Source organism: Bombina bombina, chromosome 5, assembly GCF_027579735.1.
Source record: "Bombina bombina isolate aBomBom1 chromosome 5, aBomBom1.pri, whole genome shotgun sequence".
Lineage (NCBI taxonomy): Eukaryota > Metazoa > Chordata > Amphibia > Anura > Bombinatoridae > Bombina > Bombina bombina.
This window is the reverse complement of record NC_069503.1, coordinates 201,524,323-201,546,429: the sequence shown is the minus strand read 5'-3', so window position 1 is coordinate 201,546,429 and position 22,107 is coordinate 201,524,323. Positions and strand designations below refer to the sequence as shown.

The window sequence follows — 22,107 nt, the reverse complement described above, 5'->3', positions numbered from 1 at the left end:
GAACCGTCACCCACAGAATGAAGCTCTCCGTCCTCATGCTCTGCAAGCTGTGACGCAGTATCAGACATGGCCCTAGTATTGTCAGCGCACTCTGTTCTCACCCCAGAGTGATCACGCTTGCCTCTTAGTTCTGGTAATTTAGACAAAACTTCAGTCATAACAGTAGCCATATCATGTAATGTTATCTGTAATGGCCGCCCAGATGTATTAGGCGCCATAATATCACGCACCTCCCGGGCGGGAGATGCAGGTACTGCCGCGTGAGGCGAGTTAGTCGGCATAACTCTCCCCTCGCAGTTTGGTGAAATTTGTTCACATTGTACAGATTGACTTTTATTTAAAGTAGCATCAATACAGTTAGTACATAAATTTCTATTGGGCTCCACCTTGGCATTGGAACAAATGACACAGATATCATTCTCTGAGTCAGACATGTTTAACACACTAGCAATAACTTGCAACCTGGTTATAATCTTTTTTAACAAAAACGTACTGTGCCTCAAAGAGGTACTTAAACGATTAAATGACAGTTGAGATAATGAACTGAAACAGTTATAGCATCAAGTTTAAAATAACACAACTTTTAGCAAAGGTTTGTTCCCATTAGTAAATAACTAAATTAGACATAAAAAGAGTAACGTTTTTATTCACAGTCAATAAAAATTCTCACAGCTCTGCTGAGAGAATGTACCTCCCTTCAAAGAAGTTTGAAGACCCCTGAGATCTGTTAGTGAACCGGATCATGCAGGAAATATAATAGTAGCTGACTGGAATTTTTTGATGCGTAGCAAAAGAGCGCCAAAAACGGCCCCTCCCTCTCACACACAGCAGTGAGGAGAAACGAAACTGTCACAATTTAAAGCATACAACTGCCAAGTGGAAAATAATGCCCAAACATTTATTTACTCAGTACCTCAGCAATGTAAACGATTCTACATTCCAGCAAAAACGTTTAACATGACAATATTTATTAAAAGGATTAGTGACCTTTAACAGAGTAGTTCCGGTGAAAAACCATTCCCAGAATACTGAAGTGTATACATACATGTCATTATAACGGTATAGCAGGATTTTTTCATCAATTCCATTCAGAAAATAAAAACTGCTACATACCTCAATGCAGATTCATCTGCCCGCTGTCCCCTGATCTGAAGCCTTTACCTCCCTCAGATGGCCGAGAACAGCTATATGATCTTAACTACTCCGGTTAAAATCATAGTAAAAAACTCTGGTAGATTCTTCTTCAAACTCTGCCAGAGAAGTAATAACACGCTCCGGTGCTATTGTAAAATAACAAACTTTTGATTGAAGTCATAAAAACTAAGTATAATCACCATAGTCCTCTCACACATCCTATCTAGTCGTTGGGTGCAAGAGAATGACTGGGACTGACGTAGAGGGGAGGAGCTATATCAGCTCTGCTGGGTGAATCCTCTTGCATTTCCTGTTGGGGAGGAGTTATATCCCAGAAGTAATGATGACCCGTGGACTGATCGCACATAACAGAAGAAATAAGTTATTTTGCAACTTGTAATACCTACACAACCCCAAGTGCAAAAATACTTAATGCACGCTGTGTTTTCCCAATTACGAAAAACAGATTTGCCGTGCGTCTTGTAATCCTGCCCTATCCATAAACCTATCCTCAAAATCATTATACAAAGCAGCATGTATATTATTATTATTGCTTACAACTGAATTACCTTTTCGGCCCCAAACAAGATGTGGCACCAGGGCCCTCAGTTGAGTAGGTTCCCTACTGTACAAGTGTTAAGTGTTGAGCTCAAGCACAAACCAAAAGACATTAAATAAACCATTATTATAAATAGTATAACACAGAACTGCATGTAGAACACCATTACTTTCACACCATGGTCTTAGCTCACCCTCAGATTAGTTCACCATCAGCGATATCCAATATGCATTTCACTGTGCACCACCATAGAAGTCTATTATGTGAGGGATTTAGTGCACCCGCAGTATCCGACATGCAGATGTTAACGTGCCTGAGACTATCACTTGGGTGATAACTTTGGAGTTGTGATATGCGCACAAAAACAGAAATATATTTGCTCTCCACTAACCTGGACTTTTATATTTTATGCATTTTGCAGGCAATTTACATAATGTATTTTGGTGTGGAATTAGTTGGTGAGTGTGGTCAATACTCCTGTTACCAGCAAACTCTCTTACAATATGGGGCATATTTATGAATGTGCGAGCGGACATGATCTGATATAGCGGATCATGTCCTCTGCACATCGATAAATGCCGACAGCATACACTCGGCATTTATCATTGCACCAGCAGTTCTTGTGAACTGCTGGTGCAATGCCGCCCCCTGCAGATTTGCGGCCAATCAGCCACTAGCAGGGGGTGTCAATCAACCCGATCGTATTTGATCAGGTTAATTTCTGGCGATGTCTGTCCACAGCCTCAGAGCAGGCAGACAGGTTACGGAGCTTGATAAATATGCCCCTATGTCTCTGTTCTTGAGATGTTACCAGGGAACTCTCTTACAATATGGGGCATATTTATGAATGTGCGAGCGGACATGATCCGATATAGCGGATATGCCCCTATGTCTCTGTTCTTCAGATGATGGAATTCTGCACAGCTGAATTATTACAACCCATCCTTATTCTTAATATGGGGATTTTAAATGTCTTAAAATTATTCTAATTATTTACCATCAAGACATCGGAATAAGCCTATTATTGATTTTTTTATTGAATTATTTATTTTAATTGGTTAATAAAACTGTTAATTACAATTTCTCTGTTTGCTTATTAGGTGCAAGGAGAGTTAAAACGAAAGTGGAGGAGTCTGTACATAAATATGGGTCGAGACTACAGGCTTCATAGCTCTTCGGTATCGCGGAATGGATCTGAAGGTGCACCGCAATTTCACCGGAACTCAAGAGCTCAGTCCATTTTGCAAACTGAAGCAACAGTTATTTAATTCCTACAAGAACAAGAAACATAAAGATGTCAGTTTAAAAGACTATAAAATATTCTACGCAGCTAAAATGGTATTTCACTGAGCAGAAATACAAGAATACATCTGTGGAGAATACTATTTCTATTAGCTCAGATGACCAATGGACCTTTAAATGAACCAGATTTTAATATCATGTTGCACTTAAATATTCAGTTACTTTTTTTTAACAAACATATATTTCAAGCTAAGTTATTTTAACAGTATCTGTTTCAAATGTTCTGTGGACTTAGGTTGTAAAACACAAATAATTTACAATGGCATTTTTTAAGGGTTGGAGGAGATTTGTGGGGGGGTTCTGTGTTTTTTTTTATGGCTGGTAAATTTATGGATAGTTTGATGATCATGATAACATTACAAATGAAAAACAGGAGACATAATGCATGGAGTATACTAATACCATTTCTAAATAGAAAGCATATTTAATATGATAATTGCTAATAAAGCTGTTAGCACCATTTGCAGCATTATGAGACCTTTTGCTAGGTTTCAATGACTAAATCCACTCTTTAAGCACAGCATGTAAGTTTGCTATTTTTAAAGTTTTTAACTGCACACACCAGCTTAGTTTTATTTATTAACCCCATTGCTGCCAGAGAGAACTGCAGTGTACTGCTGCACACGGTGTTCCAGCTCACTCTAACAAAAAAACTAAAGTTTTAAGCATTAAAATGGATTGCATATGTGCAAGGGTATTCCAAGGGTGCAATAAAGAGTTTGAGCTCATTGGTAAAATCAATTACCCCCTTACCAAAATCCACTCTATTCCTTAACCCAATCTTATTGTATACATTTCTCAAAAATGAATAGTTAATCGCTTTCCCAACCAGACACAAAAACCTGTGATTAACCTATTCTTACCAGATACACAGTGAATAGTAATTAACCAGCTTCTTTCCAGTGACAGGAGCAGAACACTTTGATTAGCATCCTTTATGTTAATAACAGATGCTGAGGGCAGTAATTAACCCCTTCTGACAAAAACAAAGCACAGTGATTGTATTTTTCAATAATAAGATGAAATTGAGCATTGATCTCTTCATACTATTTGTACAGAGAACCATGAATAACATCTTTATTACTAGACACACACAGCACAGTGATTAACCCCTTTTGGTCAAGTAAGAACTACATAACACAGTGGCTGACCTATTTTCCAAGGCACTCAAAGCACTGTTATTAGCTATGTCTATTAACCTAGGGTGACCAGACGTCCCCGGAAAAATTATGTGCCCGGAAATTTCCCCGGCTCCTGTTGTACTGCAGCCAATTGCTGGGTGGAAGTGATCGTCCTGATAACTTCACTTCACCCCAGCGTATGGAAGGCAGCGAGCAGGTCAGGAGGGAAGAGCTTGTGTATGTGTTTATATGTATGCTTGTGTGTGTGTGTATGCATGTGTGTATATGTATGCTTGTGTATGTGCAAGTGTGCAGGCGCGAAACAAAAGGGCTTGCAGAGGTTGCAATTGCGACTGGGTCCCCAAAGATGGGGGCCCAGCTTAAAAAAAAAAATAATTTTTTTTAAAAATGAAAAACGTTGACCTGCCACTGCCTGCACTGAAATCATGTGAGTGTGACATAATGCTTCACTAGTGTCTCTGACTACAGGGGTTAGCCTTTCTGTTTTACCCATTGGTGTTTATGTGACTGCATGTGTATTTATGCATGTGTGTGTGTGTGTGTGTGTGTGTATGTTTGTGGAACCAGCAAATTACAGACCTTGTTACTACAGCATGGGGGAGTGGGTAAACAGTTTCACTATACAGTACCACTATATAAAGTATGGGGGGGCTGGACTATGTCACAGACTACTGTGGTCACTTTATAAAGTACTGGGGCAGGTAGGGTCAGGCCAGTCATCTCATCGGCAGATTACAGACTGTGTCACTGACTCACTATATACAGTACTGGTGGGTTAAACAGTGTCACTATATACAGTAATAGGGGGTCAAACCATCTCATAGACTGTGGGCACAGGGTACCTCCTTTTGCAGACATGTAATCTGATTCACATGTTTTTCTGTGTTAAATGTAAAAAAAAAAAGATATGTATCAAATTCACATTTTTTGGGGGTGGGGGGCCCTTCTTAAATTTTTGCACCTGGGCCCTGTGGTTTCTAGTTACGCCTCTGCATGTGTATATATATGTAAGTTTGCATGTGCATGTGTGTATATTTATGCATGTGTGTGTGTATGTGCATGTGTGTATATGTATGCTTGTGTGTGTGTGTGTGTGTATATATATATATATATATATATGTGGGTGTATGTGCATGTGTGTATGTATGCTTGTGTCTGTGTATATATATGTGTGTGTATGCTTGTGTGTATGTGTGTATATGTATGCTTGTGTGTGTATGTGTGCATATGTATGCTTGTGTGTCTGTGTATGTGCATGTGTGTATATGTATACGTGTGTGTGTATATGTATGCTTGTATGTGTGTATATACTGTATGTATGCTTGCGAATGTGTGTATATGTATGTTTGTGTGTGTATGTGTATATATGTATGGGTGTATGTGTGTGTATGTGTATGTGTGTATATGTATGCTTGTGTGTGTATGTGTGTATAAGTATGCTTTTGTGTGTATATGTGCATGATGCATGTATATGTATGCTTGTGTGTGTGCTTGTGTATGTGTAAATATATGCTTGCGTGTTTGTGCATGTGTGTATACTGTATGTATGCTTGTGTGTGTGTGTGAGAAAATGTGAGAAAAAACGTATATATATCATACAATCACTCCATAAACCCATACCAAATACATTGCATATATAATTTGAGGAAAATATGCTAATAAAAAGAAAATGTATGCTTATCTGATAAATGTATTTTTTTTTTTACACGATGAGTCCACGGATCATCTTAATTAGTATTGGGATATTCACCTCCTGGTCAGCAGGAGGCGGCAAAGAGCACTACAGCAAAGCTGTTAAATATCACCTCCCTTCCCTCCCAACCCAGTCATTCGACCGAAGTAAAGGAGAGAAAGGAAGTAACAAGGTGCAGAGGTGTCTGAAGTTTATAATAACCAACAACCTGTCTTCACAAAAACAGGGCGGGCCGTGGACTCATTGTGTCAAAAAAAATAATAAATGATCAGGTAAGCATAAATTTTCTTTTCTTTTTAATGACTTGATGAGTCCACGGATCATCTTAATTATTATTGGGAATCAATACCCAAGCAGAGTACACAGATTATATGGGAGGGACCAGACAGGGAACCTAAACGGAAGGCACCACTGCTTGAGGAACCTTTCTCCCAAAAGCAGCCTCAGCCGAGGAAAAAGTGTCAAATTTGTAGAATTTAGAAAAAGTTGGAAGAGAGGACCAAGTTGCAGTCTTGCTAATCTGTTCCACAGAAGCTTCATTCTTGAAAGCCCATGAGGAAGCAACAGCCCTCGTGGAATGAGCCATAACTCTCTCTGGAGGCTGCTGTCCAGCAATCTCATATGCAAAACGTATGATACTCTTCAGCCAAAAAGAAAGAGAAGTAGCCGTAGCTTTCTGTCCCTTACGTTTTCCTGAGAAAACCACAAACAAAGCAGAAGACTGACGAAAATCCTTAGTCGCCTGCAGGTAAAACTTTAAGGCACGAACCACGTCCAAATTGTGCAGAAGCCATTCCTTCTGAGAGGAAGGATTAGGACAAAAGGAAGGAACAACAATCTCCTGATTAATGTTCTGATCAGAAACTACTTTAGGAAGAAATCCTAATTTAGTACATAAAACTACCTTATCTGAATGAAAAATAAGGTAAGGAGACTCATACTGCAATGCTGAGAGCTCTGACAGAAATAGCAACAAGAAATAAAACTTTCCAAGATAACAATTTAATATATATGGAATGCATAGGTTCAAATGGAGCCCCTTGAAGAACTTTAAGAACTAAATTCAGACTCCATGGAGGAGTAGCTGGTTTGAACACAGGCCTGATCTGCCACCTTGGAGCCCCCTACAAGATCCGGTCCCGTTTCTGGGGCAGACCCTTCATGCTGACTTTGGTTCAATGGCGGGCTTCTTGGATTGTTTTCCCTTATTCCAAGACTGATTGGGTCTCCAGGAAGGTTTAGACTGTTTCTGCTTGGAGGCGGAAGAGGAAGAATTTCCATTGAAATTTCGAAAGGTGCAAAAATTGCTCTGTCTTCCCTTTTGCTTGTTTCTCCTGTCTTGAGGGAGAAGGTGACCCTTACCTCCCGTAATGTCAGAAATTATTTCTGCCAAGCCCGATCCAAACAAGGTCTTCCCCTTGTAAGGAATCACTAAAAGCTTAGACTTGGAAGAGACATCCGCAGACCAAGGTTTTAACCATAAGGCTCTGCGAGCTAGAATAGAGAAACCTGAAATCTTGCTCCCAGTTTGATAACTTGAAGGAAAGCATCTGTAATAAAGAAATTAGCCAATTTAAGGGCTTTAATCCTATCCTGGATTTCATCCAGAGGAGTCTCTGTCCTAATAGCCTCAGACAACGCATCAAACCAATATGCCGCCGCACTAGTGATGGTAGCAATGCACACCACTGGCTGCCATTGTAAGCCCTGGTGTACATACATCTTTTTGAGTAACCCCTCCAATTTCTTGTCCATAGGATCTTTAAAGGCACAACTATCCTCTATGGGTATAGTAGTTCTTTTAGCCAAAGTGGAAACCGCTCCTTCCAACGTGGGGACTGTTTGCCAAGCCTCCCTGACAGAGTCGGCTATGGGGAACATTTTCTTAAATATAGGAGATGGAGAAAAAGGGATACCTGGTCTCTCCCACTCCTTAGCAATGATCTCAGAAGCTCAGTCTAGAACCGGAATTACCTCTATTGAGGAAGGTACCTCGAAATATTTGTTTAGCTTACTGGATATTTTGGGGATAACAGTGACCATGGAATCGCTGTCTTCTAATGTAGCTAAAACCTCCTTAAGTAGTAGACGGATGTGCTCTAGCTTGAACCTGAAAGAAACCACTTCAGTATCAGCAAGAGGAATTACACTGTCAGAATCTGAAATTTCACCTTCAGATGCTACTACAGTATCCCCCTCCTCAGGCTTCTGGGAGGGTGCATTCTCAATAGGAATAACTGCGTCAGAAACCTCGCTTACTGAATGTCTGATTTTTCTCTTACGCTTTCCTTGCAACATAGGAAAGGCAGACAACTCATCTGAAACTGCAGAAGACATGAGAAAAGTGATGTATTTTAAAGTAACCCCAACTGGAGCCACAGAGGAAACGCAGGGCACTGCATGTGAGGGCTGTTAAAACTTGGGACGCTTGAGGAGAAAACTGCAGCATATATGGAGCATTGTCATTAGAATCCTGACCGGCATCCTCCTTAGAAAATGTTGGATCAGGAAATATTTTATCCCTGTATCTTATAGTCCTCTCAATACAAGGCATTAATTACATTGGCATCAAAACATAAAACGCAGGTGACATTTTGCAAGGCCTCGTGGTCCATTCTTATTCTTAATGGATAGAACTAGTAATCAAAAAAATTAATTTTTTATGAAAATTAAACTTGACAAAAAAACTTTACTGTCACTTTAAAACTTCAATATAACTTTTTACTATACGCTGCAGAATGCGATCAAAACGATAGTTAAACAAAAACTTTCAAACACTGACTTAGCAGGAAACAATATGAGAAACCGCACCTAGAAACGCTTGTTTATCATGAAACCAAGTGTTTCTAGTCGGCCTGAACTGTGTCGCCTCCGTAGATGCGAGATAAATGGCGTGCAATGCTGAAAAACACGTCACACTTAGCCCCGCCCCTCATGGGCATCTCTATTAACAATCTCCCGGTCTGTATTATTGTTAAACTGCCGGGAGCAGTGGAACCGCCATAAAAGTTTAAACTATGCAGCAGTCTCAGCCCCAGTGCCTGCTATGCTGTCTAGTAGTTATCTTTAGTAAGGATAATCTCCCAATTGAAAATAAAAAGCTTAAGAGCCCTTTTCTTTTTTCTAAGTGAAAATAGTGCCCACTTTTTCTGATTTGAGAATCCAGAAATAAATAAAGTAAGCACTTACCTGACTAATGCCCGACAGCAAGGCATCTCACCCGGCTTGAGAGGTCCTCTCCCTCACATAGGCCTGTGGAATAAAAGAGACTGAGTATTTCCCCTCAGGTCTTTACAATAAGGACAGCATAAAAATTATGAGACGCGCAGTGAGAATTACTGTATGTCCCACCAGTTCTCATTGCTATAAAGCCACCACTGCCCTATTGAAGAGACTGATGTGGACTATGGCTACACCCTAGGACAAAGCAGCACAATCTTGCACCACTTTAAAAATAATAAACTCTTGATTGAAGAATCTAAAATAACACTTAACTTTACCACTTCCTAGCACTAACGTAGGCAAAGAGAATGACTGGGTTGGGAGGGAAGGGAGGTGATATTTAACAGCTTTGCTGTGGTGCTCTTTGCCGCCTCCTGCTGACCAGGAGGTGAATATCCCAATAGTAATTAAGATGATCCGTGGACTCATCGTGTCATTAAAAATAAATAGTTTTTTTACCATTTGTCAATAAAAAAAAATGTCCCCGGATTTCATTTTAAAAATCTGGTCACCTTATATTAAGCCCCTGTCACAAAGACTCAAGAGCACAGTGTTTAAGATGCTTCCTGTAAGGCACACATGGAAAACACAGTGATCTAGACCCTCTCTGCCAAAAACTCACACAGAGCACATTGATTAATCCCCATCCTAAAACATTAAGAGCACCGTGATAAATCCACTTCCTGTTTGTAGCACATACATAGGCCTAGATTTGGAGTTCGGCGGTAAAAGGGCTGCTAACGCTCCGCGGGCTTTTTTCTGGCCGCACCATAAATTTAACTCTGGTATCGAGAGTTTAATCAAATGCTGCGTTAGGCTCCAAAAAAGGAGCGTAGAGCATTTTTACCGCAAATGCAACTCTCGATACCAGAGTTGCTTACGGACGCGGCCGGCCTCAAAAACGTGCTCGTGCACGATTCTCCCATAGGAAACAATGGGGCTGTTTGAGCTGAAAAAAAACCTAACACCTGCAAAAAAGCAGCGTTCAGCTCCTAACGCAGCCCCATTGTTTCCTATGGGGAAACACTTCCTACGTCTGCACCTAACACTCTAACATGTACCCCGAGTCTAAACACCCCTAACCTTACACTTATTAACCCCTAATCTGCCGCCCCCGCTATCGCTGACCCCTGCATATTTTTTTAAACCCCTAATCTGCCGCTCCGTAAACCGCCGCAACCTACGTTATCCCTATGTACCCCTAATCTGCTGCCCTAACATCGCCGACCCCTATATTATATTTATTAACCCCTAATCTGCCCCCCTCAACGTCGCCGACACCTGCCTACACTTATTAACCCCTAATCTGCCGAGCGGACCTGAGCGCTACTATAATAAAGTTATTAACCCCTAATCCGCCTCACTAACCCTATCATAAATAGTATTAACCCCTAATCTGCCCTCCCTAACATCGCCGACACCTAACTTCAATTATTAACCCCTAATCTGCCGACCGGAGCTCACCGCTATTCTAATAAATGTATTAACCCCTAAAGCTAAGTCTAACCCTAACACTAACACCCCCCTAAGTTAAATATAATTTTTATCTAACGAAATAAATTAACTCTTATTAAATAAATGATTCCTATTTAAAGCTAAATACTTACCTGTAAAATACATCCTAATATAGCTACAATATAAATTATAATTATATTATAGCTATTTTAGGATTAATATTTATTTTACAGGTAACTTTGTAATTATTTTAACCAGGTACAATAGCTATTAAATAGTTAAGAACTATTTAATAGTTACCTAGTTAAAATAATAACAAATTACCTGTAAAATAAGTCCTAACCTAAGATATAATTAAACCTAACACTACCCTATCAATAAATTAATTAAATAAACTACCTACAATTACCTACAATTAACCTAACACTACACTATCAATAAATTAATTAAATACAATTCCTACAAATAAATACAATTAAATAAACTAGCTAAAGTACAAAAAATAAAAAAGATCTAAGTTACAGAAAATAAAAAAATATTTACAAACATAATAAAAATATTACAACAATTTTAAACTAATTACACCTACTCTAAGCCCCCTAATAAAATAACAAAGCCCCCCAAAATAAAAAATTCCCTACCCTATTCTAAATTAAAAAAAGTTACAAGCTCTTTTACCTTACCAGCCCTGAACAGGGCCCTTTGCGGGGCATGCCCCAAGAATTTCAGCTCTTTTGCCTGTAAAAGAATAAATACAATACCCCCCCCCCAACATTACAACCCACCACCCACATACCCCTAATCTAACCCAAACCCCCCTTAAATAAACCTAACACTAAGCCCCTGAAGATCTTCCTACCTTGTCTTCACCATACCAGGTTCACCGATCCGTCCTGAAGAGCTCCTCCGATGTCCTGATCCAAGCCCAAGCGGGGGCTGAAGAGGTCCATGATCCGGTCAAAGTCTTCATCCAAGCGGGGCAGAAGAGGATCTTCCATCCGATTGAAGTCATCATCCAGGCGGCATCTTCGATCTTCTTCCATCCGGAGCGAAGCGGCAGGATCCTGAAGACATCCAGCGCGGAACATCCATCCGGACCGACGACTGAACGACGAATGACTGTTCCTTTAAGGGACGTCATCCAAGATGGCGTCCCTCGAATTCCGATTGGCTGATAGGATTCTATCAGCCAATCGGAATTAAGGTAGGAATTTTCTGATTGGCTGATGGAATCAGCCAATCAGAATCTAGTTCAATCCGATTGGCCGATCCAATCAGCCAATCAGATTGAGCTCGCATTCTATTGGCTGATCGGAACATTTGACCGGATCATGGACCTCTTCAGCCCCCGCTTGGGCTTGGATCAGGACATCGGAGGAGCTCTTCAGGACGGATCGGTGAACCTGGTATGGTGAAGACAAGGTAGGAAGATCTTCAGGGGCTTAGTGTTAGGTTTATTTAAGGGGGGTTTGGGTTAGATTAGGGGTATGTGGGTGGTGGGTTGTAATGTTGGGGGGGGGGGTATTGTATTTATTCTTTTACAGGCAAAAGAGCTGAAATTCTTGGGGCATGCCCCGCAAAGGGCCCTGTTCAGGGCTGGTAAGGTAAAAGAGCTTGTAACTTTTTTAATTTAGAATAGGGTAGGGAATTTTTTATTTTGGGGGGCTTTGTTATTTTATTAGGGGGCTTAGAGTAGGTGTAATTAGTTTAAAATTGTTGTAATATTTTTATTATGTTTGTAAATATTTTTTTATTTTCTGTAACTTAGATCTTTTTTATTTTTTGTACTTTAGCTAGTTTATTTAATTGTATTTATTTGTAGGAATTGTGTTTAATTAATTTATTGATAGTGTAGTGTTAGGTTAATTGTAGGTAATTGTAGGTAGTTTATTTAATTATTTTATTGATAGGGTAGTGTTAGGTTTAATTATATCTTAGGTTAGGACTTATTTTACAGGTAATTTTGTTATTATTTTAACTAGGTAACTATTAAATAGTTCTTAACTATTTAATAGCTATTGTACCTGGTTAAAATAATTACAAAGTTACCTGTAAAATAAATATTAATCCTAAAATAGCTATAATATAATTATAATTTATATTGTAGCTATATTAGGATGTATTTTACAGGTAAGTATTTAGCTTTAAATAGGAATCATTTATTTAATAAGAGTTAATTTATTTCGTTAGATAAAAATTATATTTAACTTAGGGGGGTGTTAGTGTTAGGGTTAGACTTAGCTTTAGGGGTTAATACATTTATTAGAATAGCGGTGAGCTCCGGTCGGCAGATTAGGGGTTAATAATTGAAGTTAGGTGTTGGCGATGTTAGGGAGGGCAGATTAGGGGTTAATACTATTTATGATAGGGTTAGTGAGGCGGATTAGGGGTTAATAACTTTATTATAGTAGCGCTCAGGTCCGCTCAGCAGATTAGGGGTTAATAAGTGTAGGCAGGTGTCGGCGACGTTGAGGGGGGCAGATTAGGGGTTAATAAATATAATATAGGGGTCGGCGATGTTAGGGGTAGCAGATTAGGGGTACATAGGGATAACGTAGGTGGCGGCGATTTGCGGTCGGAAGATTAGGGGTTAATTATTTTAAGTAGCTTGCGGCGACGTTGTGGGGGGCAAGTTAGGGGTTAAGAAATATAATATAGGGGTCGGCGGGGTTAGGGGCAGCAGATTAGGGGTACATAAGTATAACGTAGGTGGCGGTCGGCAGATTAGGGGTTAAAAATTTTAATCGAGTGGCGGCGATGTGGGGGGAGCTCGGTTTAGGGGTACATAGGTAGTTTATGGGTGTTAGTGTACTTTAGGGTACAGTAGTTAAGAGCTTTATAAACCGGCGTTAGCCAGAAAGCTCTTAACTCCTGCTATTTTCAGGCGGCTGGAATCTTGTCGTTAGAGCTCTAACGCTCACTTCAGAAACGACTCTAAATACCAGCGTTAGAAAGATCCCATTGAAAAGATAGGCTACGCAAATGGCGTAGGGGGATCTGCGGTATGGAAAAGTCGCGGCTGAAAAGTGAGCGTTAGACCCTTTAATCACTGACTCCAAATACCAGCGGGCGGCCAAAACCAGCGTTAGGAGCCTCTAACGCTGGTTTTGACGGCTACCGCCGAACTCCAAATCTAGGCCATAGTGAGTTAAGATCAATAACATTACAGACTACAGTAATAATCTTTCTTCCTGCCAGTTATGCAAAGAACAATTATTTCCTCATTTTCTGCCAATAACACAAACTGGGCATATGGATAAACCACTCCTTACCTGTAATACAGAGCATTGATTGTCGACTTAATGTCTATTGCATATAGGGTTGCCACCTTTTCTCGAAAAAAAAAATATTGTGCTCATTAATATAAATGTCAATACATAATTAAACAGCATACATTAGAAACTAGAGCTGCTATAATTGATTTTAAATGATCACTGGTTTATAATTAAATTTGACCTGAACCTTAAAAATACCAGCCATGTTGTTAAAATACCAAATGGGTCACAACTCGAGGTGTACAGGTCTGCTAGTCTAACCTCCCACCAGTTCTCAGGGAAATCACTGGCTGGCAAGAGGACAAGAAAGGGAGCCTGCATTATACAATTAAGATATGGGCCCGCCCATGAGGGGGGTGGAGCAGCATCTGCAAGCCAAACAGAGGACCCAGTCCTCAAAGGGTGGAGTCTGGTGGCCACCCTAAGGTTCATAATATTATATTAGAAATTAAACATTCAAGGTTGTACTGCTTCAGGCTTGGGACTTTTGCATCTACATATTTTTTGTTGTTGTTAGCAAAATGAAAGAGATATCAAGTATCTTTGACCTGCCACGCTTTATTAAAACAGAATCCTTGATAGTGATAATTATATATAAAAATAAATGAGTAATTCATACACAAATAAATTATTAAGTAACTAAAAATCTGCAGAATATTGTAGATAGACCAGTTTCAACAACTGTGCTATATTTATTTAGAAGTGGTACTTGCCATTAAAATGTTATATGCAAATGTATAACTTGCTTCACGTATATACAGCCATTTTACAAAAGATTCCCATACTCTCTTGGGAAAAGCCATTCATATCAAATGTAAACACAAATGAAAACCAGATTTGTGCTTGCATGGCATTGTTTTAAACTACTATTAATTAGTCAGTTCTGTCAATATTGTTGTATATTTATTTACAGAATAAACAAAAAAACTTGTATTTAACCAGTATTTTGTAAACATGCACTCTATTTTATCTGGGGTTTTTTTTTTGGTTTTCATATTTCAAAGAATGTTTTACTATACAATTATTAAATATTTATCATGATATTCAAAGTTTAAATGAATGTAGATAGAACAAAGAATATTTAAGCTTCACAGATTGACCTTTAATGTCACTAAATATAATAGTCATGGCCAGTAATATTAAAGGGATATGAAGCACAAAAAAAAATATTTTGTGACAGAGCATACAATTTTAAAAAAAAGTTTCTAATTTACTTTGTTCCCATTATATTTTTTGTTGACAAGATACCTAGCTAGGTCTCTGGAGCACTACATGACAGGGAAAAGTTCTGCCATTTTGTGCTCTTGCAAATGAATAACAGTCTTGCAAAACTGTAGCCATAAAGTGCTCCAGAAATGGGCAGGCTCCTAAGATTATGTTCCTGCTTTTTAACAAACAATACCAAGAAAAAAAAAAGAAAAATTGATAATAGACGTAAATTAGAAAGTTGTTTAAAACTGCACTGCTCCCCCCTATATCTCAGACTTTGTCTCCAGATACTCTCCCTCCCATTCCCTTCGCTCTGCTCATGACCTCCTACTCTCCTACTCTCGTTACCTCCTCACATTCCAGTCTAAATGACTTCTCCAGACTGGAACCCATATTGTGGAACTCTCTGCCTCGCTCCACAAGACTCGCCTAGTTTTGAAAGTTTTAGAACACTCCATAAAGACTCTACAGTTCAGGGATGCATAGAACCTACACTAACCTTTCCTAACCCCAGTTCCTCTCCTCCTTTTGTTACCCCCATGAACCCCCTTAACATGTAACCCTATGAGCCCAGCTGTTTGCAGATCACCTTCATGATTGCTGTCTACAACAGTGCAACTCTCGGCAGGGCCCTCTACCCTTTTGATCCCTATACATGTTACCTTGTATACCGCCTATGTTTATAGCACTGCGGAATCTGTTGGTGCTCTACAAATACCTGATAATAATAATTATTATTATAATAAATTGCGTGCTCTGCATCATGAAAGAAAAGTGTTGTGTTTTTTTTTTTTAAATTCTTTTTTTATCAGTCAGGAACAAATACAACAGGTACAATCAAAAACAATCAGATGCAGGTTATTGGAAGATACAAGATACAATATAAACAAGTACATCAAAATGATACAGGTTCCGGAGCAAGACATGATGAAGTGCGCTAACAAAGTTTTATTCTATGATGAATAGTGAGTCGTACATCCGAGAGTGAATCAGATAGACTTAGTGCATCTGAATAGGAGTCTTTTGTAATCACAGGTTAAGGTCCGTCATATCTGCCCTGATTTTGCAAAATTTTCTTTTTTTAAAACATCTAAACAGTGCATAACAATATGTAACATATAACAACATGCTAACGGATTACTCCGAAATTACTCTTCTTGGATGGAGGGGCATGGGGGGAGGGATGAGGGCGGAGGATGGAGAGAGAGAGGAGAGGAGAAAAAAAAAAAAAAAAAAAAAAAAAAAAGAAAATTAGAAAAGCATAATTTCCGTTGGGAGGGTCGCGCCGTTGGCACGCTCATTAGGGGAGTCAGGTTGCACCAATGATGCATCACCACCCTCATCAACATTGAGAGAGGGCAATATTTCGGAGTGTAAGAATGGTTTTAGGATTTGGTCTTTTAAATCCCTGTGTAGGGTATTTATAAACGGGCACCATTTTTTCCAAAACGGCCTTAGTCTACGCATCGTATCCAAGCGTGCATCATATTGTTCTATGTATAGCTGTCTGATTAGTAAACGTTTAAACTGAGCTATAGTTGGGGGGAGTTTGGAGGTCCATCTAGACAAGATGCACTTCCTTGCCAGCAACATGCATAATGTTAGTATCTGATGTAGTTGTTTATGTGCGTCGCCCCACTTAAAGAGGTAAATCTCTGCTGTTTTTATCTCTATTTCTATATGAAACGTGGTTTTAACCCAGTATTGCATATGACCCCAAAAGCGTCTGGTAATCGGGCAGGCTAACCAGTAATGTAGGAAAGAAGGGGAATCACTGCTGCATTTAATGCATTGGTTAGGGTACCGATCACTCCATTTAGATAGTCTATGAGGTGTGATATAATCCCTGTGGATTAGTCTGACCTGCGCCTCTCTGAGAGGAATCGCAAGTGTAGCCCGTCTTGCAAGGTCTAGGCTGTCCGTTAAGTCTTGTACTGTCACTGCAGTTGAAAAGTCCGCGACCAGTCTCGCCAACATATTGGTTTGGATTAGGGTCTCTGTTTGTCTTACCAGGCGGGTGTAGAAGTGCGAGAGAGAAAATCTCCCCACCTGAAATAATGTCTGCGCTATAGCGAAGGGCGATGGGTCCCAGAAACCAGTGTTGGTTGTCTGTAAGGACGATGCATAGTGTCGCAGTTGGAGATATGCATAGAAATGCCGCTGCGGGATCTGGTATTTAGCCTGTAGCTCCTGAAAAGAGCATATGGTACGAAGCAGAGGGTCCAAGACATCCCCCAAAACTCTGATACCGAGAGTTTTCCATATAAGAAATGGTTCATGTTCGCTTCCTGCCGGGAAGTCCGCATTCCCGGAAATTGGTATGTACCTAGGGGGAGGGCCGGCTACCCCCAAGAACTTGTGGATCATTTGCCATGCTTTTAGCGGGTCTCGATATAGCACACTACAGGCAACTGCAGGTGGCAGGGACAATAATTTTGCATACGGGAGGTAGGCCGGTTTCAGAGGCGCGAGAATCGCTTCCTCCAGAGCCGGTTCAGAGAAATGATTCATAGCTAGTTGCCAGTCAGTTACTAGCCTGGCCAGCGCCGCCCAATTGTAAAGCTTTAGATTAGGGAGACCCAGGCCTCCCCCCAAGAATGGGAGGTGTAGTTTGTCAGCAGCAATCCGTGGTTTACCACCTCTCCATATAAATCGTGATAGTGCATGGGTGAGGATCTTTAAATCCCTTTTTGTAATCAAAAATGGCAACATGAGTAGGGGATACAAAATCTTGGGTAAGATTGTCATTTTAATCAAACTGATACGACCAGATAAGCCCAGGGGGAGATTAGCCCAGTTTGTCAGTAAGGAGACCAGCTCTGAACACTTGGAAGATATATTTAGATCATACATTTTGGATGGGTCCCGATGCAATTTAATACCCAGGTATGAGAGTCCTCCCGATATCTCCACAAAAGGATAGGAGTGATTCACATTCTGGTGTCTCTGCAGCCACAGAATCTCCGACTTTGCGGCGTTTATTCTGTAGCCCAAGAAGGTGCCGAAGTCTGCAATTGTGTGTAATATATGGGGTATATGCGCGGAGGGCGTATCCACAAAGAGCAGCATGTCATCGGCGTATAACGCCAAATGCAGGGAAACACCTTTTATCGTTATTCCGGGAAAAATTTGCCGCAGCTTCAGAGCCAAGGGCTCCAATGCTATGTTAAAAAGTAACGGCGACAGAGGGCACCCTTGTCTGGTGCCTCTCTGTAATTGAAAATCTGATGAGAAAAGCCCATTCACCATAACCCGTGCTGTCGGGTGTTGATACATTTTGTTTATAATCTCTAGGAATGGACCCCTGAACCCGAATTTGTACATGGAATCTACTAGGTGAGGCCACTCCACCCTATCAAAGGCCTTCTCTGCATCCAGGGATAGCAGGAAGGCCTCCGATTTGACCCCCTCCGATCTCTCCTGTCCCTTCAACCAGTAGTGCTCTATGACTTGCAGTACCCTACGGAGATTCACCACTGATGAGCGTCTGAACACAAAACCCGTTTGATCGGGGTGTATAATGTCTGGAAGGACTACTTTTAGTCTGTTCGCTAAGATCTTCATGAACAGCTTGTAGTCTGTGTTCAGCAGCGATATTGGCCTGTAAGACCCTGGTAAGGAGAGATCTTTCCCTGGCTTGGGAATAAGTGTAATGTGAGCCGCCGTGAAATTATTGGAGGGAGAAGCTTCCGTATGTAGGAAAGCATTGTACAGATTGGTCAAAGTGGGTGTGATTTGGGGTAGAAGCAGCTTATAAAATTCGGCTGGTAGGCCGTCAGGGCCCGACGCCTTGCCCATCGGCAGGGACCTTAGAGTAGATGTCAACTCCTCAACAGTTATGGGGGCATTGAGTGCATAACTCTGCTCTTGTGTTATTTGAGGGAGTTGCATCGATTGCCAAAATCGAGCCTGAACACCCTCCGGGGCTCTGTCTTGGTTTGTGTATAGTTCTGCGAAGAACTGTGCAAAGCATTGTGCTATGTCAGCCGGTTTAGTGTGTGTCACGCCTCGTGATCTAATTGCTGCTATGTTAGTCCTAGATGTCTGCGGCCTTGTCAGAGATGCGAGCATTTTACCTGCTCTGCTCCCGAACCTGTAATATCTGCCCGTGGACTTAAGTAGCCCAGATGCAGTTTGTTGTTTCATAAAGGCCTCCAATTCTGCTTTACTCGCTATATATGTCTCATAGCTTGCTTTAGTCTTAGCTTGCAAGTAAGATTGGTAAGACAGTCCCAACTGCCTTTGTAAGGATCGATATTTATATTGTGTGTTATATCGCAGCTTCGATACATAGGAGATTATGGCCCCCGCAGACACTGCTTTCGCCGTGTCCCAGAAGAGCTGTGTGTCATCTACATGAGCAGCGTTGTCAGTGGCAAAGTCTGTCCAAGTGTGTCGCAAGAATTTAGTGAATGCCTCTGAAGTAGATAAGTATGTAGGGAATCTAAGGATGTTCCTATTGGACCGCGGCCCCCGGGTTCCCAATGTTAACTCCACAGGTGCATGATCTGACAGTAGGATGTCGTGTATTTTACACCTATGAATGTGGGTGATTAAGTTACAGGCCGTCATGAAAAGGTCGATTCTGGATAGTGTGTGTTTAGCTTTGGACAGGCATGTATAATCTTTGTCTTCCGGGTTCTGCAGCCTCCAGATGTCACAGACCCCCAGGTCGGCCTCCAGCATACCAAAAATTTTTGTTTCATATCTGGCTTTATAGTTTCATTTGGGGTCCCGAAAAGAGTGCGGTTCCAACCAAAGTCTGTCTAAGGTGTGAGTAGGTGAAATATTAAAGTCCCCCCCAATTATCAGGTTTGAGCCTATGTGTGGAGCTAGGTGTCGTGTCAAGTCAGTCCAGAAGCCCATCGCTCTCTGATTAGGGGCATAGAGATTACAAAATACATATCTCACTGAATTTACCATGGCCTGTACTATCATATGTCTACCATCCCTATCAAAATAAGAATTTTCCACCTTAACTGAGACTTTCTTCCCAAATGCAATGGCTAATCCGCGACTGGCACTAGTATGTGAGAGGAATACTACATGTCCTACCCAATCTCTCTATAACTTCTGATGCTCTATATCTGTTAGGTGGGTCTCTTGTAATAGGGCAACGTCAGTACCCAACTTCCTAAGATGTGTGAGAATAGCCTTACGCTTTATGGGGGAGTGAATACCTCCCACATTCCAGGTCACTACTTTTAGAGACATGTCACGTCATAATATGTTTATCAGCAATGGAAGGGAGAGAAAAAAAAAAAAAAAAAAAAAAAAAAAAAAGGGGGGGGGGGGGGGGAGAAAAGGGGAAAAGAGGGAAAGGGCATGTGCGGGGTACCAACACAGTAATATAACATATAACAAAGCAGCGCTCAACTTATAAGAAGGCATAGGTCCAGTATAAAATGCATAGAAAGAAGTAATACACACATGATGTAGTGAAATAGTTTAGGCATAGCAGCAATCAACATAATGTGGGTCTCTACCTTAGAGCAACCTAATCGTTCTAAACCAGACTCTAGGGGCAAAGTAGGGGGATGTACCATAAGAGGCAAGGGGGCCCGGTTACCGTGTGTATGTATATAGGCAGGTATACATAGTAGGGGTGTGTGTGACACCAATGAGTTCCCGGAGCAGTTACAGTAGTAACATTTTCCAGCAGAAATTAAGATAACCGCTCTGTAAGGAGTTATAAGGTAGCACCAATGAATGTTTGCCTTCTGAGGTGTGGGCCGTCTGTATGGTAACCTAGCCAGTTGTCTGATACTATCCCCAGTGAGAATTCCCGCATAATGCAGTGTTGCATAATGAAACCCACATATTTGGAGCTCTAACCCCACTAAGCCACATGATGTCAGCCTCTGAAATCTTCTAAACGTAGGCAGATTACCAAACCACAAGAACAACAAGTAAAACAGGCAAAACATATCAATATCTGAGGTAATGTGCAGAGTTAACATCAAATACATAAAAGAAAGGGGTGTGAATATGATATCACCGCCTAGATTGAAAATGGAAGTGGTCACTAGCTCCTGCAAGCGGGATTGGGGGCGAGAGTGAGTTCTCCTCTTGGTGATACCTAGCCGTACCATATCAGCACAGAGGGGAGAGGTGGGTGATTGTATTAAGGGTGTTGAGGGCACCAGACTACCAAACATGTTTGTATGGGGGGATGTACAGACTAATGGTGACAGTGGAGGTGGCTGATACCCCAGTGCCTTTATAACAGTGGAATTTTCTAGCCAAAACTAAAGTGAAACCTATGTATGGTATTATAGGATAAGGCCCGTAAGTGCTTATATGCTGGCTCATGGGCCATCTATGTGCAATCCCGCCAAGTGATCTAAGAGTAATGCCTATGAGTAGCCCCGTATCTTGTGGGGTTGGGTGCTTAACCATAAGTGATTGAGGTGTTAACCGAACAGTATTACATAATGGTGACAGAGAGAACCTTCTGCATGTAACTAACTTGTAAAACAAAACAAATAACAAATATAACCAACAAAACAATACAATAACAGTATTCAACATTACCCAAGAGGCATCGTCCAGCCTCTTACCGGAGTCCAGAAGCCCCCCAGGGCAATAGTCCCCTCTATTCTCCGAGGGAGGAGAGCAAAAAACAGATTCAGCCATTTCCTAGCCTTGAGGCCTATGGCAGAGGGAGAGAAATATAGTAGAGCAAACAAAAAGGAAATACTTCAGGTTGGTGGACATTGATTCTGATTTTCAGTGGCTAAGTAGCTCCTCACAGCTTGAGGAGAGTGAAAGATCTTGACACCATATTGGGTTTGAAGACGTAACTTTGCAGGAAACAGCAGTGCCACCTGTCTTCCCTGTTCATGTAGCTGGGTACAAATTGGGGCAAATTCCTTCCTCTGTCTGGAGACATCCATAGAAAAGTCCTGGAACAGGAGTAATTTTGAACCTTCATACAAGAGTTCCCTGTGGGTGCGGTAGGCCCTTAGGATTTTCAGCTTTTCTTGAAAGTTGAGACACTTGAATATGACCTGTCTAGGTCTTGCTCCTGTCTGGTCTAGGGCCCTCTCTGGACCCACACGGTGGGCCCTCTCAACATCTATGGGTAGTATGTCAGGGTGTAGGCCCAGCATCCTC

At 41.0% G+C, this 22,107-nt stretch overlaps 1 protein-coding gene across 1 annotated transcript in view; it reads left to right on the top strand.

Moving 5' to 3' along the window:
- The window catches only part of VIPR2 (vasoactive intestinal peptide receptor 2), a 254,823-nt gene extending 251,862 nt beyond the window's left edge, over positions 1–2,961 (top strand). The window contains exon 12 of the mRNA XM_053715672.1: positions 2,794–2,961. Coding sequence (XP_053571647.1) covers positions 2,794–2,961 — 168 coding nt within the window. The remainder of the gene's footprint in view (positions 1–2,793) is intronic.
- The last annotated feature ends 19,146 nt before the right edge of the window (positions 2,962–22,107 follow it).